Raw genomic sequence first — 13,408 nt, forward strand, 5'->3', positions numbered from 1 at the left:
CCACTTCCGGCGTACGAGGCGGTGACAATGGGAGCGGCGCGGGCGGCGCCGGGAGGCAGCTGACAGGCGTCTGCGGCTTCGCTTCATGGCCGCTTTCCCGCCCCGCCTGGGCTCTGCGGGGAGCGGGGCGGCCCGCGGCGGCCGGGAGCCGGAGCTGGCGAGCCGAGCAGAGACCTGTGCGCGGCGCCGCTGAGGCGCAGCATGTGAAGAAGAGACGGCATCCAGTACGAGGCGAGCCTCTCAGCCGGCCGGGATGGCCACGACGGCCGAGCTGTTCGAGGTGGGTCTCCGCAGCTCTTCAGGGAGTGGCGGGCCCGGGGTGCGAGCAGCGAGGTGGGCGGGCAGAGGAGCGGGCGTTCGCGGCTGCGGGAGCAGCCCTGGGGAAGGAAGGTGAGAAGGGGAAGGGGTGGGGTGGTGGCTCCCGTGTCGGCGCGGGCGGAGCGTGAAAGGGGGGAGGGGTGGCTTGGGGACCGGGGTGGGGAGGTGGGCAGGGGAGCAATCCCGGAGTCCCAGCGGAGGAGCATTGGTTTTGTCCGCACGGCTGGAAGGGAGCCTCGGGGTTTGGGCGTTGGAAGATGAACTCGGGATGAGAGTTCGGAAGGGCTGACTTGGGGCGCGGAAAGAGGATCCTGATCCAGGTCTGGCGAGCCCCGTCTTGTCGCCTGGATCCCCGCGTGATATTCTAGGCCCCCCCCCCCCCGCCTTGAGATTGGGACGACTAGGCGCTTTTGGTGGTTGAGTAATGACTACGTTAGCCAGTGTTGGAAGCGGCGCTCACTTGCCTACCAGTTTACCCTTCCATTTGAAAAGGCTGTAGTATTTTTTACGACGATAAAGGCCTACTAAGCCCTTTCCGACTGAAGGAAGTCAAAACTAAAATTAACATTTGTGTTCGGGTCTTGAGGAATTGAAGTGTATTATAACCCCCCTCAGCTCGGTGCTTTGTGACCACCTAGAGGGGTGGGATAGGGAGGGTGGGAGGGAGACGCAAGAGGGAGGGGATATGGGGATGTATGTATATGTATAGCTGATTCACTTTATTATACAACAGCAACTAACACACTGTTGTAAAGCAATTACACTCCAATAAAGATGTAAAAAAATAAAAAGAATCCTTACGCGTGAGACAGTGAGATTCTAATGTGTTTCTTGGACCGTTTTCAGTCTCTAAAACTTAAAATTCAGTTTAGGGGAATCCTGTGTGAGAATCTGTGATGCTTGAGGTAATAGAATAGGAAAATTTTAATTAGACCACCTAACAACGTGTAAGGGATCTTCTTTTGTGACAGAAATGAAAACTGAGATGTGAAGGAAGGGGAAGGAAGAACCTTTTTGATGTGTGCTTGTGTTTCATATTGAATAATAAAAGTGTAAGAAATAATTAAGAAGACTGAAGTTGACAATAGACAATTTCTCCATAAGTGAAAATTGGATCCTTTTTTCTGCGTGAGATTCAGCAGGTTTTGTTTGGTTTTTTTTGGCTTAAAATTTGAATGCCACAGTTTCTATAACAACTGGGAACTTTTCATTTGTTAGCTAACTATATTTTGGGTTTCTATCAGCTTTTGGATAGATAATGCATTTATTGAGGAATAGTACATGCCATTTTTATAATAAGTTGTAATAAGATAGTAATTTATGAGTGAAGAAATATAATTGTAAGAAAGAATTGGGAAATATTAATTACATTTCCTCGGATTTAAGTGTAGGGATATATTTTACATTAATTTCTCTTAACTCCAAAATTGTGCCATCTGTTTATTGATTGACACAGGAGCAGGGAGACATTCTTTTTGCTACAAGCTTTTACTGTGTGTTCCTGAGCAAGATACTAAGTAATTCTGTAGTTCCTTGTTTTATTTTCACATTTTTGTAAAGGTAGAAAACAATTTATGAACTTGAAGCCTTTAATATAATGAAATATGGGACCAGCCAGCTATTAATAGAAAACTGTTATTTTGTCATACAGTTCAGAAGGCCTTTGGGCTTATGGATCCTGCTTGACATTCCCAGTTGTCTTTTTTTTCTTTGAATGTTTGATCCCATGAGTCCACATATACTTCCTTGAAAATATATTTGATTTCTGTTTCCCCTGCCCCCACCACGGGGGAAGGAGAGGAGGTAGAGAAATATCTGTAGTATATTTAGCTTTCTAGGGTCTTGCCATTTAGTAAAGTAGTTAAACTAAATTAGGGTTTAAGTTAACTCAGTGACTCCAGTTATGATAGCAGGTAATATTCACTTACCAGTGATGATAGAGACAGACTAGTCCTGTGTCCACAGCGTTCATAGAACGACCTTGAACATGCTTATGGATCTTAACTCATGTGACTTTCTCTTTCCTGACCATATGTAGTATGTTGTTTCATCAAAATTAAAAGCGTATTACCTTAGGGACTTTCCTGGTGGTGCAGTGGTTGAGAATCTGCCTGCCAATGCAGGGGACACGGGTTCAAGCCCTGGTCCGGGAAGATCCCACATGCTGTGGAGCAACTAAGCCCGTGCGCCACAACTACTGAGCCTGCGCATCTGGAGCCTGTGCTCCGCAACAAGAGAAGCCACCGCAGTGAGAAGCCCTTGCACTGCAACGAAGAGTAGCCCCCGCTCGCCGCAGCTAGAGAAAGCCCGCGTGCAGCAACGAAGACCCAAGGCAGCCAAAAATAAATAAATAAATAAATAAAATTTTTTAAAAAGCATATTACTTTAATAGTTACAATTAAAGGTAAATAGTCATGATTAAGAAGTGTATTTATCTTTTCATCCCTACAGTGGATTCTACTCTTGAATAAGTTTTCATCCCTAAGTGAAAAGTTGGTCTCTTGCTTTAGAGGGAGAAGGAAAAAAAGAAAACAAAAACCAAACTTCGTTTGTCACCGCCATTTCCTGTTGCTTTTGCCTTAGGACCTAGGTTGTAGGAAAGTCAGGAGTTCTTCTCTTGCTTCCCTTTCCTAGTCACAGCTGGAGAACTGTGGAAAACAGAGGTCAGGATGTAGTCAAGGATATTTAGTTTTTGCATCCTGGCTTTAATGCACCAATAAACTGAGTTGTGTTTTAATTTTTTCACATTGAAAAACAAGTTAAATCAATACAAAATTATGTTTTGAATCCATGAAATTTCATAAGTGTTAATCCTGTTTCTTTTAAAATCTTATTGGTCCTGTGAGACTTCCTTTTTAACAAACACCTTCATACAACAAAATCAAACTACCGGATATTTCCTCAATTGACAGAAATAGTTTAAAAGTTCTGTCTGCAGTGTTTCTAAATGATCACCTCAGGTTGGACATTCTAAACAGGAATTCCTATGTGGTTTGGATTATGTCCTCTTTATAAAAAGTGGCGGAGATAGTAAATTTTTTCTTTGTTGTCATAAGTATTCCTCTCTTTTCACTGCACTACTGAGAACATTGTACTCCCTTCTCACTTGCTATTTTTCTCTCCTGTCATTCTTCTGGAGACAATGATTATTCTTCTGCTTGGGCAAGCTACCTTTATGGGAAAGTTCTTTGTTAAGTAGGGTCCGTTACCCATTCATTCAACAACTATTTGTTGAGTACCTACTAAGTTAATGAGGCTGCATGTCTCAAAGGGTGTGCTGTATACATATTAATCCTATGAGATGTGCTGCAAAAAACCCAAATGGTTCAGAGCCCAAGGAAGTTTGGGGTATGGGCATGCTTTGTTTCATTAGAGATTTACAATATACCTTAGTATGTTAAATATTCTAAGAAGTTCATTTCCCAAACTTCTTTGACCATGAGCCTGTTTTACTTTCTACTGTTAGTTTTGTGAATTCTATGGAACATACTTTGCAAAATGTTGAATTATATATAGAACTCGCCCTTACTGTTAAATAAGGGAAGAGAAGATAGATATATAACTATATATATATATGTATAAAGCAGACAAGACGATAAAAGTCCAGATATAAAGGGAGGTAACTGTAGACCCCAGAGACAAGGGAAGAGTTCATTTTAGCTGAAATATATAGCATGCATGAAGAAGAAGAGTGCTATGTAAGGTAATCGGGGTTTAATTGTAGAGGTCCTAAATGCCAGGATTAGGAATTTGATTTTTTTTTTCTTTCTTGTAAACGTAGATGCCTTGATAATAGTGTTTGAGGTCATGTAATTTGAGTGTGGTGACAATGGCTATTTGACTTCCAGATTAGAATTTGAATAGCTAAGAACACGTTTGTGTAAAAACATATTTATGTCTCTTAGATTTACAAACTAAGTAACAAAAGCTATTTAAACAGACTTATTGAAAAAGACTTATTCTCTTGTTCAATTAACTATTTAAATATGCTTAATGAACATGAGATATACAAGTAAGGACCACTCCTTTACCTTCAGGGTGCTGAAATGCTACTTGTTTTAGACATATTAGCTATTAAACAAGTGTTTGTGGAACCTCGCCACCAATTACAGTATCATGTATATGAGAAAATGTATTCATTCAGTAAACATTTAGCTTACCTTACTTTACCTACCCTAGGCCAGAAATCCTTCCAGGTCCTGGAGTTAAAGATGGTTTGAGTTAAAAATCTAGTTGGGGGAGTCAAAGAAAAAAAAAAGAACTCTTTCTTCTCTCAACATTCTACCACTACTCTCAGTATTACTTCATTTCTGACACCAGATGTGTGGGGATTTTCTTCCACAACAATTCAGTTCAATTTTCCAATAGACACTGACTGGGTGTCCTACAATTCACTCTAATTCTGATACTGTTTACCTGGAGTTAGCATCAGATCCCACAAGTTAAGGGCTCAGTCCCACAAAAATGCCTCCAGTTCAGATACCAATTGCAGTCCAGGTTGTCACCTGTGTTTCTGACTGACAGCTACAAATTGGAGGGTCTCATGACCCCCTCTTAGAGATTCAGTAATTTGCTAGAACGGCTCACAGAACTCAGGAAAACAGTTTGCTAACTAGATTACTGGTTTATTATAAAAAGCTAAAACTCAGGAACAACCAGATGGAAGAGGTACATAAGACAAGATATGGGGAAGGAGTGCAGCACTTCCCTTCTCTTGGGTGCTGCCACCCTTCCAGCACCTTGATGTGTTCAGCAACCTGGAAGCTCTCTGAACCCCACACTTTAGGGATTTTTATGGAGGTCTCATCATGTAGGGATAATCATTAACTCAATCTCTAGCCCTTCTCCCCTTCCCAGAGTATAAGGGGTGAGGCTGAAAGTTCCAGGCTTCTAATCATGCTTATCTTTCTGGTGACCAGTCCCCATACAGGAGCCCACCAAGAGTTGCTTTAGTAGGACAAAAGATGCTCCTATTACCCAGGAGATTCCAAGGGATTTAGGAGTTCTGTGTAAACCACTCCTATCACCTTTGTCACTCCGGAAATTACAAGAGTTTTAGGAGGTCTGTGTGAGGAGCCAGGATTGAAGACCACTGGAACAAAAGATGCTCCTAGTACGCTTATCACTTAGTCCCTTAGTTGTCTTGTGTGTGCTTTCTTTCTACCTTTCCATGGGTAGGATGAATCCCATTTTGCTAGTCTGAAACGAAACGAAACGTTTGTAGTGCTTTTCAAAAGAATCAATGTTCAATAAATGTAATTCATTTAAATCCACCATGAAACACATAGTCTCATGAAAATCAAATCAAATGTGGTTAAAAGGAGAGCGAAATGTGATAAAATTCATTTAGTTCCAGTGCCAGAATTGCATAAAGTTCATATTTGGTTTCTGGTAGAATCTTGGATTTATAACACCATAGAATGCCTATTTTTTTATTTCTGGAGTGGAGGGTGGTGGTCCTGCCTTTTTGGTTTTGGATCTATGAAGCAAGTTTTGATTTTCAAGATCCTGTGCAGGGGATTTGGCCGTGGCCCCGATAACAAGTGGTTTGATTTATTGTGCATCTATGGTGTGCTCAACATTGTTCTATTGACCACAGCTGGAAAGCAAGAGAAGTGTATGACAAATCCTGACTTTGCTTTCAATTTAATTGTGGAGAAGAGAAAAACTTACAAATGTTACTATAAAACAATAAATGACAAAATGGCAGTAATATATTGTTTTGTGTTGGCATTTGAATTTTTAAGCCTCATAGGGGTTAAGAGTAAAGCAATCAGTGGAGATCATCTAGGGAAAGAACCTTTTCCCCATAAGTATCCTTGTAGGTTGAGTTACCTGGTCACAGGTAAGGAAGCAGAAGTAGCATGGGTTTGAAAAGAAGACTAGAGGAGGCTGCTGGTAGTGTACCTGTTCATTTTGGGGTGCAAAGAAATTTGATTAGGTAGTGTAATATAAGAACTTCAAGGGCAGACTTAAGAGTGTAAACTTCATAGTTTAGGAATTGCATAGGGAAGTTTCTGACTAAAAGGGAATATAGTGTTTTAAAGATTAGTTTGGCAGTGGTCTGCACAATGAATTTAAGAAAAGCACCTTATATAGGAAGTACTTGAACCCACCTGTTAGTTGGTTTAGTAGGACACAGAAATACTTCTCTCTGAAATCCTCTGAGCCTTATTTTTATTTTTATGCGGTACGCAGGCCTCTCACTGTTGTGGGCTCTCCCGTTGCGGAGCACAGGCTCCGGACGCGCAGGCTCAGCGGCTATGGCTCACGGACCCAGCCGCTCTGCGGCATGTGGGATCCTCCCGGACCGGGGCACGAACCCGTGTCCCCTGCATCAGCAGGCGGACTGTCAAACACTGTGCCACCAGGGAAGCCCTGAGCCTTATTTTTTAATCCAAGCAAGCGAAAATATTATAGGTTCTTTGAGTTTGTGGGTGGCTGTAACATATTTTATTGAATCTATTTTTGGGAAAGCTACTATAAGAAAATATAAACGGTTGGATTTTCTCAAGGAAACAATGTTAAATTAGGGATTTATTTTCCTGTCCAAGGGCTTGAGGTCTTAATTTTTAATAGAAATGACCACAAACTCCAAGTTTTTATTACAATTGGTAGCATTTGTAAAGAATAGGAAATCAGCTTAATAGATCAACACAGTAATCAATTATGTAAAGTTGAATTTAATATGATAGTATCTTTGTAGTACACACTTAGATTTTTGTTTTTGTTTTGGCTGTTTGCTTTTAATTACTACAGAAAAATAGAGATTAAGATATACCTTTGTCAGGTTCACGAAATTCTAAAAGATTTTTGGGGTAATAGTTTACAGGTATCTTTGAGAATCCTCTTAGGAGGACTTGGTCATTTGGAGGTCTTGGAGAATTTGTTAATTTGACTATCTTTTTCTCATTGTAAATGCCTTTGCAGCAATGCTAAGTATTAGAAAGTAAATTATTGGGATTTATTTGGTTTTATAAGCAGCAAAGGTTTTGTTTTGTTTTTTGGAACTTCCATTCCATTGGAATCAGTAGTTGATTTATCTTAAACCCTTGTTGATAGTTTGATTGCTTCTGCAGATGAAACCTGAACTTTGCTTCCAGGATGCTGTTGTCTCCTAAGTTTTCCTCCTGCTTTACTGGTCCCCCTTACTTTGTCTTTTGTTGGATCCCTTTCCTCCTCCTATCTCCACATGTTGGCATGCCCTTCTTCCTCCTAGATGATCTCATCCTGTTCTGAGGTTTTAAGTAACTCCAAGATTATGTCTAATGCCAGTTTCTTCCCTGTAATGCAAACTTATTTTTCTGACTCTGTCTTCTGCATATTCACTTGTATATCTAATTGGCATCTTCAACATATCATATGCAGAATAGAACTCTTACATCCCTACTCCCTTTTCCATCTCTTTCCCCAGTCTCACTAAATGGCACCATTTACCATTCATACAGTTGTTCAGGCTGCAGACGTCTATGAGTAATCATGATTCCTTTTTAAAATTTCTCCCACATCCAATTCATCAGCACTTTGTATGAGTACAGTCTTCAAAATGTCATGAACCGGGCCACATCACAGTACCCCCTCTACTGCCACTTTCATCAGAGTCATTAGCATCTCTTGACTAGACTAGTACAGTGTTGCAGGTTTTCCCAGAGAAGCAGACTTTGAGACAGAGTTTAGTGTGCAGAATATTTATTAGAAAGTACGCTTGGAATAAACACATGTGAAAGGACAGGGTAGAGAAGCAAGATTGGGCCTTAGGAGAAGTAGCAGTACAATGCTGGCCCAGTGACAATGGTGATGATCCCTGTGGGAAGATCTGGAACTAAAATTACGTATCAGAGTTGTTCTGCTTTTTACCAAAGTGGTCAGGCCTTTATATCCCCATCTTATTTAGTCATTGGATATAGACCACATTGAGAAAAGTATGACATTGAGTGAGGTGGCTCTCTGCAGCTGAATGGATCCCTGAAAATACTGCCAGGTGAAGGTTCTGTGCTGACAGCACTGCTAGCAGTTAGAGCAAGACTCTTCTTGAAGGGAGATCTGGATGACACGTGTCCACCGCAGATCACCCCTGTGCCACTAGACTCTATGTCTTCACATACATTTGGGGGGTACCTCCTCTAGACTCCAGTTGGGGTTCTTATCCTGGAGGAAAATTAGAAGGTGGTTAGTGGGATGAACTATGGCCCCTACTGTTGCATGTGGTCTCAGGTTGCAACTTGATATCACTTTCCATTTTTTACTCTCCATTCTAACTCCCTCTCACCTTCAGCTAGTATGTCTGCTGCTTTAGGTGGCTTAACTGGTTGCCATACTCTTCTTAGGCCGGGGCTGCGCACATGTCCGTGTACTTTCAGAATTGGTCAAGGGAGTATCACAAGATCCTTACAAGGAGATCTGTGTGTCAAACATATTGTTCCCTGCCCCCTCTGTATAGTAGCCACCCTGCCTCCCTCTGATGATGTCAGTTGCCCTGCCAAAGATGGTCACTCCTCTTCTTGTTTTTTATTCGCTGGATAAAAGCAGCCAAATGCCCAGGCAGCACTTGCAGTTATAGGTTATTGGGACTCTTAATTATGTTCCCATACAAAAGTATTCCCCCTTTGGAGATTAAGACCTCTAACCCTGTAGACCTTAGAATTGCAGGAATAGCAAGAACAAATTGGGAGTCATGATGAGCAGGGCCACTTCTGATTTTATTCCTTGTTCCCAGGCTCATGTGTTTTTTCTGTTGGGGACACAGCATCATATAAAGGTTTTCAATTCAGAATGTATACTGCATTTTGGCGGATAGTGCTCCATCTTTATAGAGTATTGTCTCTGAACTGGTAGTTCAGTTATACCTTCAGCAGACTCTTCCAGTGCTCTATCAGACTGGCAGCTTCTGGGTGGTATGGTTTATGATATGACCAGTTGATTCCATGGTCACCCCCTTTGCTGTTAAATGGGTCCCATGGTCTGATATGTGAGATCCTATGCCAGGAGAACAAACACTTCCTCTGAGGGTAGGCAAACTCAATTTGGAATGTTTCTATTCCTGTTAGAATGAATGACTCTTCCAGCATGGAAAAAGCCCAGTGTAGTCAACTTGCTACCACATGGCTGATTAGCCTACTTGAAGGATGGGGCTGTTTTAGGAGCTCAGAGTTGGTCTCTGTCACTCTTAAACTAGATCTTTGGCTTTGACACTAGATGGATCAGCCTTGCTTGTGGCACACAGGCTTCAGTAGTTGTGGCTCGCGGGCTCTAAATGCGGGCTTCAGTAGTTGTGGCTCACGGGCTCTAGAGCACAGGCTCAGTAGTTGTGGCGCACGGGCTTAGTTGTTCTGTGGCATATGGGATCTTCCCCGACCAGGGCTCAAACCTGTGTGCCCTGCATTGGCAGCCAGACTCTTAACCACGGCGCCACCAGGGAAGTCCTATCCTGCTTTTTTAATATCAGATATTATACATGAGCATTTTTTTCTCATTTCATTAAATTTTTTTACAACATGATTTTAATAGGAAAATAATTGTTTTATCCTGTAAGTTTACTATAATTTTTCAATAATGATTTTGTTGAATATTTGTGTAATAATTTTTCAGAGTTATATATAATACAAAAATTTTGTGTTCATATCTGCTTTTTCCCTTAGAATTTTAAAAGTAGAATTACTGGGGTTAAAGGGTATGAGCATTTGTAGTACTTTGATGTTACCAAAATGTTACCTACTGTCCTCCAAAAATACTGTACCTTTTAACATTTCTAACAATAATGAGAGTGAATTTTAGCTTACCCTCTCTTGTATGCATATTATAATTAAGGAAAAAGAAAAACTTTGTCAGTTTGTGAGGCAAAAAGAAGAAAAAAAAAGTGATAACTTGACCTTATTTGATTACTAGTGAAGCTGTATATATTTCATGTTTCTTGGCCATTTTTATTTCTTCTATAAATTGTTTGTGTCCCTTGCTCATTTTTCCTTTGGTATGTTCCTGCTCATAATACTCTTTAATATTTTAATATACTAATTTTCATTAAGTAATTTGTTTATTGAAGATTTTTTAAATTGAAAAAGCCTGTACATTTTAATAATACAGATATATTTAATTAGTAATTTAATTTTAAGTTCTCACATGGTACAAACTGTTTCATATTTGTAAGCAGTATTAAGTCATGGCCTGTGAAACTTTTTAAAGGAACATTTATTTTGTAAACTAGGAGCCTTTTGTGGCAGATGAGTATATTGAACGTCTTGTATGGAGAACCCCAGGAGGAGGCTCTAGAGGGGGACCTGAAGCTTTTGATCCTAAAAGGTGAAGTAAAAAATTTTGTTTCATAGACCCAATCTAGTACAAATTTGTATCTGGAATAGAGGTGACTGTTGGAATTCCTTTCAACATTCATGTAAAGGGAGTTAACAACTGGCCAATAAAAAGAAGAAGCATTAGAAGTTTGAGATTTATTTTTTTCCTTTTATGTTTCTTTTATTTTAGAGAAGGACTTTAAATGATATGAGGGAAGGGATTTTATTGCATTATGAGAATTTAATATTTTCTCCAATTAGTAATAAATTAGAAATGGCTGGCTATACCTCTAAAATAAAACATGTTGAATATGTTGTTTTAAGTATCGTAAATTGGGGGAACAAAAATTCACCATACCCTGGAATGCACAGTATTATTTTTATATAGTACGATTTACCTTTTTAACTATTTCTATAAAATTGGTTTCAATTCTGGGGGTTAATGGAGATTCCATATGAGGTTTTCATTTATGTCAGAGATAATCCCTAACAGGATGCTGAAGAGAAAATTAACATGTTCATCCTTACCTCAAGGAATGCTCACTAATACTTTATTTACAATTATAAGTGAACTGGTCACTTCCTAGTGATCAGTTATAGATGGATTGATACATATTCTAATTTTCCTTTGTTAGATTATTAGAAGAATTTGTAAATCATATTCAAGAACTCCAGATAATGGATGAAAGGATTCAAAGGAAAGTAGAGAAACTAGAGCAACAGTGTCAGAAAGAAGCTAAGGAATTTGCCAGGAAGGTACAAGATCTCCAGAAAAGCAATCAGGTAAACAGTTAGTTAAATAATGAGTAGTTTATACAGGCTTTAATATCTTTATTTCCTTTCAGTTTTCAGTTTTTTAAAAAAATCTAATGCAACAGAATTGTTGAGGTTTCTTTATACTGCTCCCATCTCATGGGATAAAATGTTAATGAATTGTTATCAGGCACTCTTGGTGCACTTGCTTGCCTACTGAGTGTTGGTTTGGGATCACAGTACTCCCTTAGGATGGGGTGGTATCCATTACAGTGTGGTCCTTGCTTTCTCTTTAACAGTGCAAACTTTTAAGAATGATAATTCAGTAGACCTGTATTTTTAGGGGATCATGATTAGCTTGGATATTTAGGTATTTATTTGCATTCTCATTTAATCATAAAGCAAAATAATAATACCAGACCAACTATTGCCTGGATGAAGTTTTTCCCTAGAGGAAACCTGGTCTGGGAAGCTTCACAAAAGTCATGAGGTATATACCCTAATGAGAATGCTGGTGTAACTGGGAAAAGCATGTGCAGAACTCTTCCTCAGTCCATTTGGGAGTAAAACTAGATCTCTAGACTGACTCTGGGGTAAGTAGGCCAAGCTTCTTAGCCATTCTTAGGCCCTAAACTTAATCTGGAACCTCTGAACCTCTTTCACAGCCTGGACCTGATGTGGAACTTGATTGCCCTTTGTAAATGTAGTTAGAAGAGCATGTTTAGCATTGCTGCCTCCCAGGGGCTGTTTGTTCTTTAGTGTTAGGGGTTAGAAAGCTGATTTCTGCTCAGATTTCATATATTTAGATTCCTTCACTTAAGCATGTATAACTGTTAGAAAATAATAAAGTCAGTAATTTACATAAGATAATGTGTTTTTAAGTAGTTAAGGTGATAGATTCCAAATACTTCTAATGCAGATTCCCCTTGGTAATAATGATAGTATTTGTAGTTAATCTGGGTTCTCTGATTGTATTTTATGCTTGTTCACATTTTTCCTAGGTTGCCTTCCAACATTTCCAGGAACTAGATGAGCACATCAGCTATGTAGCAACCAAGGTCTGTCACCTTGGAGACCAGTTGGAGGGGGTAAACACACCCAGACAACGGGCAGTAGAGGCTCAGAAATTGATGAAATACTTTAATGAATTTCTAGATGGAGAATTGAAATCTGATGTTTTTACAAATTCTGAAAAGGTGAGCACTGTCAGAAGGATAAAAGCAAATTATAGCATTAATAACAATGCCCTAATTATGAACTGCAGTTATTACTTTCCAGAGTCAGACTTCAAATCACTGAGTAGGTGACTTATTAAAAGTTTTTATTCTGAAATGTACACTTATCTACAGATTACTAATCAACTATATATATTCAGATTTTTAGTTGGATTGCCTGGCCTTTTTGTTTATGAAATTTGTATCGTTTAGAAATGTTGAGGTAACTATTTTAATAAATATTTCTTTCTCATAATTGACTTTTAATATTAACAGAATTTGATAGGCACATTCCATTGGGTGAGGGGGTGGGCTGACCTAAATCATTGACAAGCTGAAGTATCTTTCTGTGCAAGGAATTCAGAGCTTCTAGTTTTTGTTACTTGTTACAAAGAATTAAAACATACTTTGGATCAAAGAGAATAGAAAAATCTGAATTAATTGTTCATGTTAATCTTTTTCATAGCACTAGTCACTTAATCCTGGTCTAAGGTTGCATGGTGTTGGCTGCTCTACAATCTTGGAAGAGGTTATTTAGCTCACTTTCTTCCCCTCGGGGGAAAAAATCAAAATGCATGAAAAAATAGACATTCTTATGGATGGTATATGCACATAGTGACATTGTCCACTAATACGTTGAATACAGTCTTCCAGAATTTTTCTGAGTGTACTCCATGGGATATCTCAGATAGTGAAATTTTAAAAACTAAGTAGTACTGAAGTTCACTTTGAATTAAGCAACACATTTTTTTGTGAGTAGGAACTATATAGGGGTATAGAATTTATAAGTTTTAGAGATCTTTAAAAGGAATGGTTACATATGTAGAGATAACTCCT

General features: G+C 39.4%; 1 protein-coding gene across 1 annotated transcript in view; it reads left to right on the forward strand.

The window, feature by feature from the left end:
• The first annotated feature begins 45 nt into the window (after positions 1 to 45).
• Positions 46 to 13,408, forward strand: part of EXOC5 (exocyst complex component 5) — a 47,784-nt gene continuing 34,421 nt past the window's right edge. Inside the window, exons 1-4 of the mRNA XM_082647963.1 lie at positions 46 to 280; positions 10,520 to 10,614; positions 11,240 to 11,387; positions 12,359 to 12,553. Of these exons, the coding sequence (XP_082504089.1) occupies positions 254 to 280; positions 10,520 to 10,614; positions 11,240 to 11,387; positions 12,359 to 12,553 (465 nt within the window). The 5' untranslated portion in view covers positions 46 to 253. The remainder of the gene's footprint in view (positions 281 to 10,519; positions 10,615 to 11,239; positions 11,388 to 12,358; positions 12,554 to 13,408) is intronic.

This window comes from Grampus griseus (assembly GCF_964374135.1).
Source record: "Grampus griseus genome assembly, chromosome: 2".
In the NCBI taxonomy this organism is placed as follows: domain Eukaryota; kingdom Metazoa; phylum Chordata; class Mammalia; order Artiodactyla; family Delphinidae; genus Grampus; species Grampus griseus.